The following is a 12,704-nucleotide window of genomic DNA, read 5'->3' as shown; positions in this document are numbered from 1 at the left end:
CAAGGGACCGTTTCCAGTTCTGAGGCAGGTGCTGAAAACAAATCCATGCGGTCTTGCTAACCAAGGCCACTGAAAGGCTACTGGGAGAGAGGATCCTGGCAGGACACGGGTTATTGGGCTTCCCAAACATGCTGTTTTTCTGTTGGTTATGATCCCAGTGCAATTGAGAAATGTTGAAAGCATACTGGACACTATGCCAAAAGTTTATTTAAAGGGGCTCTGGAAAGAGGTACCATGAAGGTTTTAAAGAGTGTTATCTTGAAAATCCATCTATGGTAAAGGGTTAGTTAACCCAAAAATAAAAATTCTCTCATCAGTTCTTCACCCTCATGTCATTCCAGACCAGAACAAACCTCATTGGTTCTTACGGAAACTCAAAGGTGTTTGCGCGACACACGTGAACAAACCTCATTGGTTCTTGCGGAAACTCAAAGGTGTTTGCGCGACACACGAGAACAAACCTCATTGGTTCTTGCGGAAACTAAAAGGTGTTTGCGCGACACACGAGAACAAACCTCATTGGTTCTTGCGGAAACTCAAAGGTGTTTGCGCGACACACAAGAACAAACCTCATTGGTTCTTGCGGAAACTCAAAGGTGTTTGCGCGACACACAAGAACAAACCTCATTGGTTCTTGCGGAAACTCAAAGGTGTTTGCGCGACACACCAGAACAAACCTCATTGGTTCTTGCAGAAACTCAAAGGTGTTTGCGCGACACACAAGAACAAACCTCATTGGTTCTTGCGGAAACTCAAAGGTGTTTGCGCGACACACGGGAACAAACCTCATTGGTTCTTGCGGAAACTCAAAGGTGTTTGCGCGACACACGAGAACAAACCTCATTGGTTCTTGCGGAAACTAAAAGGTGTTTGCGCGACACACAAGAACAAACCTCATTGGTTCTTGCGGAAACTCAAAGGTGTTTGCGCGACACACGAGAACAAACCTCATTGGTTCTTGCGGAAACTAAAAGGTGTTTGCGCGACACACGAGAACAAACCTCATTGGTTCTTACGGAAACTCAAAGGTGTTTGCGCGACACACCAGAACAAACCTCATTGGTTCTTGCGGAAACTCAAAGGTGTTTGCGCGACACACGAGAACAAACCTCATTGGTTCTTGCGGAAACTCAAAGGTGTTTGCGCGACACACCAGAACAAACCTCATTGGTTCTTGCGGAAACTCAAAGGTGTTTGCGCGACACACGAGAACAAACCTCATTGGTTCTTACGGAAACTCAAAGGTGTTTGCGCGACACACCAGAACAAACCTCATTGGTTCTTGCGGAAACTCAAAGGTGTTTGCGCGACACACGAGAACAAACCTCATTGGTTCTTGCGGAAACTCAAAGGTGTTTGCGCGACACACGAGAACAAACCTCATTGGTTCTTGCGGAAACTAAAAGGTGTTTGCGCGACACACGAGAACAAACCTCATTGGTTCTTGCGGAAACTCAAAGGTGTTTGCGCGACACACCAGAACAAACCTCATTGGTTCTTGCGGAAACTCAAAGGTGTTTGCGCGACACACCAGAACAAACCTCATTGGTTCTTGCAGAAACTCAAAGGTGTTTGCGCGACACACCAGAACAAACCTCATTGGTTCTTGCAGAAACTCAAAGGTGTTTGCGCGACACACGAGAACAAACCTCATTGGTTCTTGCGGAAACTCAAAGGTGTTTGTGCGACACACAAAATCACTTATGTTTCATTAAAAATAGCTTAATTTGTGTTTTGAAGATGAATGAAAGTTATATTTGTTTGAAACGACCCGAGGGTGAGTAAATGATGACAGAATATTCACTTTCAGTTGAACTGTCTCTTTAACTGAGCACAGGATTTGTTTCTCAGTAAGAGCTGAGAAGAGTTGTTGCACAATGCACACACTATTTACCCTAACCCAACAGATCTCCCTGCACACTCTGGGAATGAAACTTATAACAAAGTTAATTGTAGTGGAAAAATTAATGGCCAGTGATCCCATAACACAGCGAGGGTCCCTGCATTCCAGAACAGAAGCACCATTTCCATGTGCAGGTCAGTCTTTATGGGGAAGCTCTGAAAGGCATTGCGTTGCCAGCCAAGCAGAAAGGAACACCAAGTAACTCAAATTAAAGAGCTCCGACAAATCACTGAAGTCACAAGCAAGAGCAAGAGATTCACGGTTTGCAGTGTCTAAACATTTTGCAGTTCTCTGGATATTATCTGGCATTTGGAATTGCAAAAACGGTTGCTTTCGTTTGATGGCGTTCCCATATTAAAGGATATTTTCTTTAAAAGAGTGACATACAGTAACAGCCCCATATCTGAACCTTTGTGCCTTTAACTCCAGGGAATGAATATGCAGACATTTAAAAATAGACTCAAGAAAAGTTTTAAACGGTGGGTTATATAATATTTGTGTTTTCTTTGATAGCATTGCTGTGTATTGTTAAACTTCCACCGAGTTAACATGGTCTTCGTCTCTCGAGGTTGGTGGTAATGTGTGTGGACACAGAGACATCCATTTAGCTCAACCAACCACACAAGGACTCGACCGTGACTCATCAATTATGTGATGAGAATCTTACCAACCATCTGCACAGAAAACATGGGATACATGTTGAAAAAACAAACGTCTTGGAAAGACTGGCAGCCCTTCAAAAATATTATAAAACCTCATAATATAATAAATACAAAAATAAAGGACATGGATAGTTGTGTTTGTTGAAAAGGCTAGTTTTGAATAAAATGTTTTACATCACCCATGTGTAATTTTAATTATAAAATTGTATAATTATATAATTATGAAGATATGCACAATGGTTCAAGGTTTTTTTAAAGAAATTAATTATTTTGTTCAACAAGGATGCATTTAATTGGTCAAAAAAGATATTTATAATAAATAAAATATTCATCAAAGAATCCTGAAAAAATTTAGCAGGATTTCCATAAAAATATTAAGCAGCAAAAATGTACAATTAAGTTTCCAAACTTTCAAATAATAAGAACATTTATTAATAACTGAGTACCAAATCATGTACTCGACACTGAAGACTGGAGTAACGATGCTGAAAATTCAGCTTTGCATCACAGGAACAAATTACAGAAAACAGTTATTTTAAATTGTAATAATCTCTCAAAATATGACTTATTTTTACTGTATTTTTAATCAAATAAATTCAGCCTTTGTGAGTAGAAGAGACTTTTTTTAAAGCAAAAAAATAATAAAAAAATCTTACCGACCCCAAACTTTTAAACGGCAGTGTAACTAAACCCCATAATGACATTGAACAAATGTTTGTAACTCAGTTTTATTCACCACAAACTATAAATTGAAAAAATTGCAGAACATGCAATATTTAAACAGCAATTTACCTATAAAAAGAGCCTTTGGGGGGGGTTATAACTGAAATATGAGCCACTTGGCACCATTTATTTGACATTCTCCAACGTCATAAACAAATAAAACCTGCAATTCTTGGAACAAAAGCTATTTTGTGGACAGCTGCTGTGAGAAAATAATCATTTATGCAAACAAAAATACAATAATGCCAGTCAAGTTTATCATTGTTCAGGTCTTTGACTGAAAGTGAACCTAAATAAATAATTAAATTGAACAGAACGTATGTGTTTAACAGTATAGTCTGTGAATGAGACAGACCTCTTCAGATCTCTTCAACCCTGCGGTCTCTTCTCTCAGCGATCATCTCACAGATCTCCAACTGGGACTCTCTGGCTCTGGGTATATGGTGCGGAAAGTGAGATTTATCCGAGGCCCGCGGTCATGGTACTCCTTTGCGACCTGGTGCTATTCAAAAAAACATAAATAATGTTAAAACTGCACTCACAATGAGGCAATGTAGCCACTAAACCAACTTAAATAAGGTTAATCAGCCTTGGCGTCCTCCTCTAAAGACAGCGGTGATGCATGATATGCATTTAATATTTCAAATACACGATTACACATGGTGTCATGTATATTTGGACAGACAGATGATAAAGAATGTAGCTTGACTACGCAAAAGTAGTATGTTTACATGCACAGATACAGCGTTGAATTGGTGCCAACAGTTATATATTTTTGACGCAGAACGTCCCACTGACAATTATGTAACAGCTTTCAAAGCCTATAAAAATGTTGTGATCACTTTAAAGGAACCTTAGTTAACTCTATTTTGACAGGTCAATGAGAGTTATGTCAACCTAATAAGATCGCCTGAAAGCTTTTTGGCACAATCCGTGAGTGACCTTTCTTAAACGGTTTTGAGATGTCGCCATTAAATGTTTTTGACCTTTATCTATTCTTTGTGCCTCACCAAAGGCCTGTGGTTCTTCTTGGAGTCGGATTTCTAAAACAACTCTTAAACAGGGTTAAAATAACTTCCAGCAGGTTTTTACATTAAAATGCAAAAAACAAAACAAAAACAAAACATTTAGTTTTCTAAGTGCACTCATCTACACTGTGTGTATAGATATATGGCGTCATGACGTGTCATTTGACGATTAACTGCTACATAATCAATAGAAAATGTACAAAAATGCAAAATAACCCTGTTAAATGAAATTAAAAAGAGTAAAAAAAAGGAAAAAAAAGTGAAATGAGTTTTCAAACATGTAAAATAACTTGTTAAATAAAACTATCAAAAAGTAGGGGGAAAAATCAGTTAAATGAAATTACAAAAAAAAAAAATATATATATATATATATATATTTTTTTTTTTGTAATTTCATTTAACTGATTATATATATATATATATATATATATATATATATATATATATATATATATATATATATATATATATAAAAAAAATATATATATATATATATATATATATATATATATATATATATATACACACACACAAATGTAAAGAACAATTAAATGAAATAACAAAAATTAAAAACCAAAACAAATTAAAATTGTAATTTATATTTAATATTATTATGTCTATATGTTGTTGTTGTTTTTTTTATCACAATATCATAATATTCTATTATCATTACTATTATCATGAAAAGTCGAGTTTACATTTTACAGAAGCATGTTTGTGCTGAAAAGAGTGACTATCATGACTTAATTTAAATGAAAAGCATTGCTATTTTAGGGCATTTAGCTCCCGGTCAACTAGATTGCGAGGGGGTAGGTTTCTGCTCTGAAATATAGTATGTTTTATGATTTCTCTCCAGTGTCTGTAGTATTTTATGTGCACTGTTTTGCAAAGTCTTTCTTGGAAACACTTTCAGCTTCAGTATGCTGTGAAGAAACACGTACATTTTCCATCTTTAAACAATTACACAGACTCTCAACGGCAAACGGTGTGACCGTTCCAGATCATCCCAAATACAGTTTTCCAGAATGTACTGTAGAGCCAAAGCAAAGGAACACTACCCCCCCCCCCCCAACCCCAACACACTGATTTAGCCATTTTCAGCCTTTCTTCACAGTCTGGCTTATCAGCAGCATTTTTAAAGCAGACTGTTATTAACTGGCAGCTTCACCGCTCATTTTAGACTAAACAAATGCTCCTGCCAGTTCTTAGAGTCACATTAAATCTCGAATAAACTCTCGGTAAAAGTTCTTGTAAATCGGCTCAAATTGTTTCCAGGAGGGTGATTCGATTTACTGATACTGATCTCGCCAAAGACACAATCACTTCACACCATCTAAAATACCAGTGAAATCTTAGTGTTTTTCTGCTCCCGTTTGAGCTTGTGGTGCAACTTAGCAAGAAAACAGTGCTTAGATTTCTGACTCTGGTTAACTGATTCTGTTGTGTTTATCAAAATCAGATCATTTCTTCAGAGCAGTACCTGCCAGTCCTCCTGTGTGCAGCCTTCCATGAGCAGGAGGGTCCCGTGGGCCAGCGGGATGCGTATGCGCTCCACATAGCTGTAATCTCCGTTGTCCTCCTGGAACACATACACCCAATTTACCGTGACCTTCAATTCATTTAACATCCAGACCTGTTGGAAAACAAGCTCAAATAATGTTTTACAAACATTTTCCATTCATACTTAAAATGAGACACATAATGGAAACATAATCAGGGTACGCAGACTTCAAAAGCAAACGCAGTTTGAGTCATTCTAAGGGCTTAAAAGAAGGAGAAAATGACTAAATTACAATAGCGCCAGAAACTTTTACTGACATTATAATCAGGATTCTGATAAAAGTATTAAGATTTGCCGTTTTTAAACTAGGGTTGCACTGATGTTCAAATTCTGAAGTCCAAAAATTTGATTAATTAAAACGGTAAATTCATAAAAAATAAAACACTAAAATAAATGCTACAGGTGAATTTAGGCAATACAACATTATACATGTACAGCATATGAAAAATGGATATTCACTTATAGATTTGCTAAACATTACATTAAACCGTGTTATTTAATTATTAAGTGTTTTTTCTGATAAAAAATATTGTCTGCAAATAAAGCTAGTTGGCACAGCTGCACAATTTGGCCAAAACATTTGAGATTCTACATATAAATATGACTATAATAATAACAACAACAATAATAATATTTTGTATTATGATTAGTATTACCATTATGAGTTATGACTAAATCAAAATAAGAAATATTACTACTGTAATATTCCACTGTAAAATAAAAAATGAAATTGAAAAAAAATAAAATAAATAATAATACCGGCAATTATCATTTTTATTATTAGTATTATTATTACTATATAAAAATAAACAAAAGAAGAATTAATACTAATGTAATAGTTCACTGTAAAATAAAAAATGAAATTTAAGAAATCATTATAATAACTATTATTTATTTATTTATTTTACAGTACAATTGTTAAGATACAATAGTAATATTTATGGCTACAATAAATAAATCGATTAAATTTAACAATAACACTATTGCCTTCAGTAGAGCTGCTTATAGCTGAATTGAACTCATTTTAAAATTATGAACTTTGCAGTATTGTTGAATTTAATTGAATCAACACTGAGCTAAATTGAGCAGAACAATGACATTATTGTCTTTAACAGAGCTGCTTTACAGTTGAAATTGAATTTGTTTCATAATTGATCCATTTTTCGACATCGGCACTGTTATTGAACTGAACTGAATCAACATTGAACTGAATTGAGTTAAATAATGACACTATCGTCTTCTGAAAAGCTGCTCATAGCTGAGTTGAACGCGTTTCAAAATTGATGAACTAACATTGTCTTAACTTTTTTCAGTTCAAAACTTCAAATGTTAAACCATCAAGCTCTTGTCCGGTGGAAAACAGCAGATAAAGCTGACACCCATATCATGATTTTGGTTTTATTATGATTAAATCGCGCTGCCCTAATGCATCGTGCATCCTTGTGTAAACACCATAATTCCCATCATTTAAACCCTAGTATGACTGTGACGAGTTATAAATGGCCCATTCACACTCACAGGAAGTGGCTGCTTTCGGAGACTGAACACTCTAGTGTCACCCAGACTCAGAGAGGCGATGGTGGGCTGGGGTCCTAATGAAGGCTCGCTGTCACTGTGCCAGCCAATACTGTCTTTACCGTCCCGGTACAGGTTACACAGCAATGAGTTGAACGTGTGGCCGCTCTTCTGCTCAACAGCCAGACGCAGAGAGCTAAGAACTGGAGGCCACTATAATAAAAGAGAAATATGGAAAGAGATGCTTTAAGATGTCATTTTTGTTTGCTCACTTGCTAATGTAAAAGCAGCAGATCATACGATTTACCTGAGCATTGGCCTCCATAGTGGAGCGTGAATATGTGTATGGCAGTTCTCCATACCAACAAGTGAGTCTGGGTTCCTCGTATGCATCACCTGAAGTGCAAAACACAATGAATATAAAGTAGGTTCTGCTATTTGTACTTTCAATACTACTTAACATCTATTGGGGTTTGAAAGACAATTCATATCCAGTAATACTCAGTTACAGTTGGTAATCTGACTGCACTGACACTATTGAATGAGAACAAAACCTCAACTGAACTGAGCTGGATATTGAACTTGAACTGAATTGAATCATTTCATTTATTTTCCTATTTATTACTGTCAAGCTGCTTCAAAACAATCTGTAATGTATTAAGCGCTGTATAAATAAATGTGACTTGACTTGATGATGTGTCGATCTTCAGCGCACCAAATAGGGGCCGAAAGTTCACGGAACCAGAACATATTCGTCAAAACAAGTCTCGATCAGTCACAGTCATACGTGAACTACTCCTGATCCAAAGCAAATGTTTCAACATTTGTTATATTTGGGACTTTTAAAAAAATGATGTCGGCCCTGAAAGGTAAACAGACGAGAGAACTGAAGGCGGTGGCATTCCTGCCAATTTACTGATGAAGAAGGGCTGGAAAGAGTGAGTCACTGTGGGAAGTGTACTTCGTGAACACGTCTGAGTGGGACAGATGCAGAATGTCATTATATGCTTATTTTCATTCTCCTGTTTAGCACCAAAGCTCAACGTATGCTACAGGAAAACATTTTTTTGCTGCTTTTTCAATATGCTTTATTAAAATGAGCATTTGATCACTTATCAACTTAATTTCATTGTGTTCAGTCCACTTATACTGTATTTAAAAATTGAGGCTTACTTAAATCATTTGTGTTGGGACTACATGAAACATTTTTGCTACATTAACTGAAACTGCATGGGTTGATTCTTAGTTCCCAGCATGCTTTGCATAGAACTGAATTGAAAGGGTCAATGTTAAAATTAAGTGTTATTTTATGCATTTTTGAGTAAAGGCTTGATGTTCAGTTATGTATGAGTTTCTGACTCACTTTTATTTTTTATCTACTTTTATAGACAAATTGACATTTTTAAGGCCTCTAAATTATCAACATGATCAACACTGCTGAAAAAACGCTACTACATGCCTTCTGTCATCTGATTGATAGTTTATATTTTTTAAGTAAGTAAAAGGCCTTGTATAATTGTAAAAATGTCCACCTTCAAGTCGCGGTTCACGTGTTTTTTAGCTGTGATTTTTTTTACTGATTTTCATAAGTAAACATAATAATAACTTTCATATTGTTAGTAATTCAAGATGAGCACTTACTGGACTGAAGCAACTTATGTTTACTTGATTATCCATCTTGGAATAATGTTAAATAATGAATAATGTTAATTAATGAGTGTCAATTATGACCCATCAGGCTTTTGAGAGATGTTTATTTGTTCATCTCTGAATTATCATAGCATTATATGTTTTGCCTTCACAACGAAAACTACAGAGCTACTTTGATCATAAGACTAAGACATTTTATTGGGAGATATAGAGTGACAACTGATATTTATTTGCATTTTATGAAAGTATTCTGCTATACTGTTAAAAAGATATTATTGATTTTATTACAAGCTATCAGAATTTCATCATACTTTTTGACCATATAAATATCAGCAAATGCACCAAATTGAATTTTTTTTTAGATTAAGGTGCTTTTCCTCCTCAAGTATGAGCTCTATATCACACTATATGAGCCAAAAAAGCCTGATGCACCACATTTTTTTTCAAGATGTTTTTAATATTTTGTCTAAAGGTTCAATAATTGTTTCACTTTCAAAGAATTTGATTTTCTGACTATTATTTCATATGTCAAGCTTTACGGGGTTAATCTTGAACATAATCTCCAGAGGTTAAAACCCCTCAATTTACAGTACTTCAACATGCGACTTACCCATCATCCTAAAGTTGGTCTTTTGTGACCAGGGCAGTTCAGCGAGCAGCTTACTAAACATCCAGTCTGCCTCCTCCTGCTGTAGGAACCCCGGTATGAGCCGCAGTCTGGGCAGAAACACAGTAAACAATCACCTAAATGCAGGAAATGTTCTTTTGAAGGTGATTTTTTTTTTAGTTTATGCTACTTTAAACTCTGAGTATTCCTACCGGGACACACCAGTAGGCCCCTGACTAATCTCATAGTCACCGGCATTTCTGGGAAAAAGAAAAAAACAACACAGTGAATATATATATATATACGTGGCATGTCAATCAACAGGGTTTTATTGCTTGAAAGTGCCTTGCACTGAGTCACTCACTCGATCACTTTCTCTGCAGGAATCTCTCTGATGGGCTGACAAAAAGACACAGGATAAATTAGAGACACTCAGATGTGAGCACTGTCCAAGAAAACAGCATAAAAGCTACAGAACGGCTCTTACGTCAGGCTGATTGAACTCAAATGATCGCGGTCCGTATTTCCATGACCCTGACTGGACATCTTTAGCTGAAACTTAGAACACAAATCATATTAATTTAATGAACCATTCAGGAATCACACTTATCACTGTAACAAACAGACCAGAAGCAGAAAACAATACACTGATACACTGTACTTCACCTATATTGCCTGTTGTGTCTTCTGAAGTGCATTTATAAAGTTAGTCAGTGTTTTTTGTAACAAAACAAAAATCCAATTAAGTTTTATATAACCTTTCATACTTTCTCTGACCCTTGTATTTAAACAGGCTGTTTTTGCTACTGTACCTTTAAGATTTCTATATGTAAATGATCTGTTTATGATGATTGTATTGGGTATTGGCAAAAGTTTACAGTGTGGGTATTCAAGGGTTTTTTTGAACAATGAATTTCCATGACTTTTCCAGTCATGTAATCATTTGGGCAAATTATTTATTTAATCATTTATGTTAATAATAATAAGAACATTTACTTAATCTCTTAATTTAAAAACAGAAAATAATTTATTTAATAAAGTTTCCATTACTTTTTCACAACTTCTCAGCTTATTTGATATTACTGCTTAAGGATTTTGGAAAATCATTTATTTGATAATTTATGTAAACAATCATAAAAAAAATCGAAATCATTTGCTTAATCACTCGATTTAAATGGAAAATCAAGTTTATATATTACTTTTTTTTTAGATTGTATTAATTTACATGATTTTTCCACAACTTTTCAAAGATTTTTGAAAATCATTTAATCATTTACGTTAAAAAAAATCAGATAAATAAAAATAATTTACTTAACTTGTATAAAAAAAATCCCTTGTTTAATCTTTCAATGGCTTTTTAAGATTTTATGAATTTCCATGACATTTCCACAACTTTTCATTTTATTGCACAAGGTTTATATAACCATTTACAGAAGAAAAAAAAATCATAAAAATAAAAAATGATTTATTTAATCACTTTTCAACTACCCTTTTCAAGATTTTATTGATTTCTATGACTTTTACAGGCCTGGAAATCACATTTATTCTCTCAAGACTGTAGAAACATGTTGTGGAATACTAAACAGATGTGATTATGTAAATACTGTATATGTCATTCCATTTTTTGGTGTTTTTTAGGTGTACATGTATTATAATAAGTAAACTCTTGGAAAGCTGTCATACCAGTCGGCTGTTGTGGTTTGTGAAGAGGTTTGGCCCAGGAGCCCTGGACCCTCGCTCGCTGCCTTTTATCACTCATCAAAAGCTAAAAAATTATCTGACAAGACAAAAACATATGACATCCGTGGGCTTTAGTACCTAAGAAGGACACCAATATATATATATATATATATTTTTTCCTCCCAGTTTTACAAATGATACATAAGGATTTTGCTGCCATCTTCAGGTATTTTCAGCAAATCACTCATTAAAGGATATCACTCCTATTTCATTCTTGAATGTGGTTATGGGTCAGTTTTTAAAACCAATCACTTCAAAAGTAAGATGAGCGTATAGAGAGCCATATTATAAATGCATAAGCATGTTTGATGTAAACAGACTGATGACATCTAACGTTATACTTACAAGTTACATTTGCACACTTCATAGACAGAGACGTGTTTTAATAACTTTTTAATGACCTGATAGCTGTCCCAAACATTAACACTTTCAATAATACTTACACACAGTCGTTTCGAGTCGATTTTTCTCGTTCTTCAACGCGTTTGAACATTTGTGTATTGTAATACAATCAGTTCTGGTGTTCATCGAAACGTGTCCGGGTTACTACAATGACCGATGAAATATGTCCTACCTTCAGATGATCGTTCCTCCCCCTGCCTTCTGTAAGTACACTGCTATTTGAATATATAATATGCATCATTAAATATGTGTATTATACAAATATAATATTGTATATTTGTTTAAAAATCAACACTAATGCTATAGATAACCTACTAGACTTTCTATTTGTTTTGTAATATTACAACTAACCTTTTGTAGGAAATATTTAGAAGCCTACAAAATTATACTGAAAAAAGAAACGCAGACTTGCATAAGGAAAGTATTTGCTCATTTTCAACATAGAACTAACTTTTAATCAACATTTTATATTAGGCATTAAGCAAAGTATCTTCAAAATGGTTAAATACCTGATAAACAAAGTGAACACCTGTATTCAGGTGCATTATGTCAGGCGTTGCCATTTACACAGACTGTTAGGTAGATTTTTTTTAAAAAAAGCAAGATTATTACATTTTTAAGAAGTAGAAGATAGCTGTAAAATGCTTGGCAAAGCCTTAAACCTTGAAGTTTTACTGTGCAAGTGTAAACACTGATTGGCGCAGATCTGTTGTGCTTCACTCAGGAGAAATTAATGTTCTTTTAGTAAATTAGATTCTGTAGGATTGAGTTCAGTTCCATAAAACATTTGTTTTGAGAATAACAAAGCAACATTTATCTATAATTCTGCCCTCCTTAAAGGGATAGTTCACCCAAAAATGAAAATTCTGTCATTTATTCACCCTCAAGTTGTTCCAAACCTGTATGAATTTCT

General features: G+C 34.8%; 1 protein-coding gene across 1 annotated transcript; it reads right to left on the bottom strand.

Moving 5' to 3' along the window:
• Positions 1–3,277: 3,277 nt before the first annotated feature.
• On the bottom strand, positions 3,278–11,939 carry alkbh3 (alkB homolog 3, alpha-ketoglutarate dependent dioxygenase). The gene is made up of 10 exons (XM_084094081.1): positions 11,833–11,939; positions 11,333–11,426; positions 10,137–10,207; positions 10,014–10,048; positions 9,862–9,909; positions 9,653–9,759; positions 7,700–7,788; positions 7,396–7,605; positions 5,797–5,895; positions 3,278–3,790 (listed from the first exon to the last, which is right to left on the bottom strand). The coding sequence occupies exons 2-10, from the start codon at positions 11,406–11,408 to the stop codon at positions 3,686–3,688; spliced, it is 840 nt and encodes a 279-aa protein (XP_083950207.1). The 5' UTR covers positions 11,409–11,426; positions 11,833–11,939; the 3' UTR covers positions 3,278–3,685.
• Between the last annotated feature and the right edge of the window lie 765 nt (positions 11,940–12,704).

The sequence above is a fragment of the Abramis brama genome (genome assembly GCF_963993115.1).
Source record: "Abramis brama genome assembly, chromosome: 20".
Lineage (NCBI taxonomy): Eukaryota > Metazoa > Chordata > Actinopteri > Cypriniformes > Leuciscidae > Abramis > Abramis brama.
The sequence above is the reverse complement of the archived record's forward strand: the minus strand, read 5'-3'. Positions and strand labels throughout refer to the sequence as shown.

Excerpts from the sequence above, each read along its gene's own strand:
- alkbh3 (XM_084094081.1), bottom strand. The coding sequence starts at position 11,408 with ATGAGTGATAAAAGGCAGCGAGCGAGGGTCCAGGGCTCCTGGGCCAAA. Across the intron at positions 10,049-10,136 it reads TTGAGTTCAATCAGCCTGAC|CCCATCAGAGAGATTCCTGC; the intron begins GTAAGAGCCGTT and ends TCTTTTTGTCAG. Across the intron at positions 9,760-9,861 it reads GGGCCTACTGGTGTGTCCCG|ACTGCGGCTCATACCGGGGT; the intron begins GTAGGAATACTC and ends GTTTCTGCCCAG.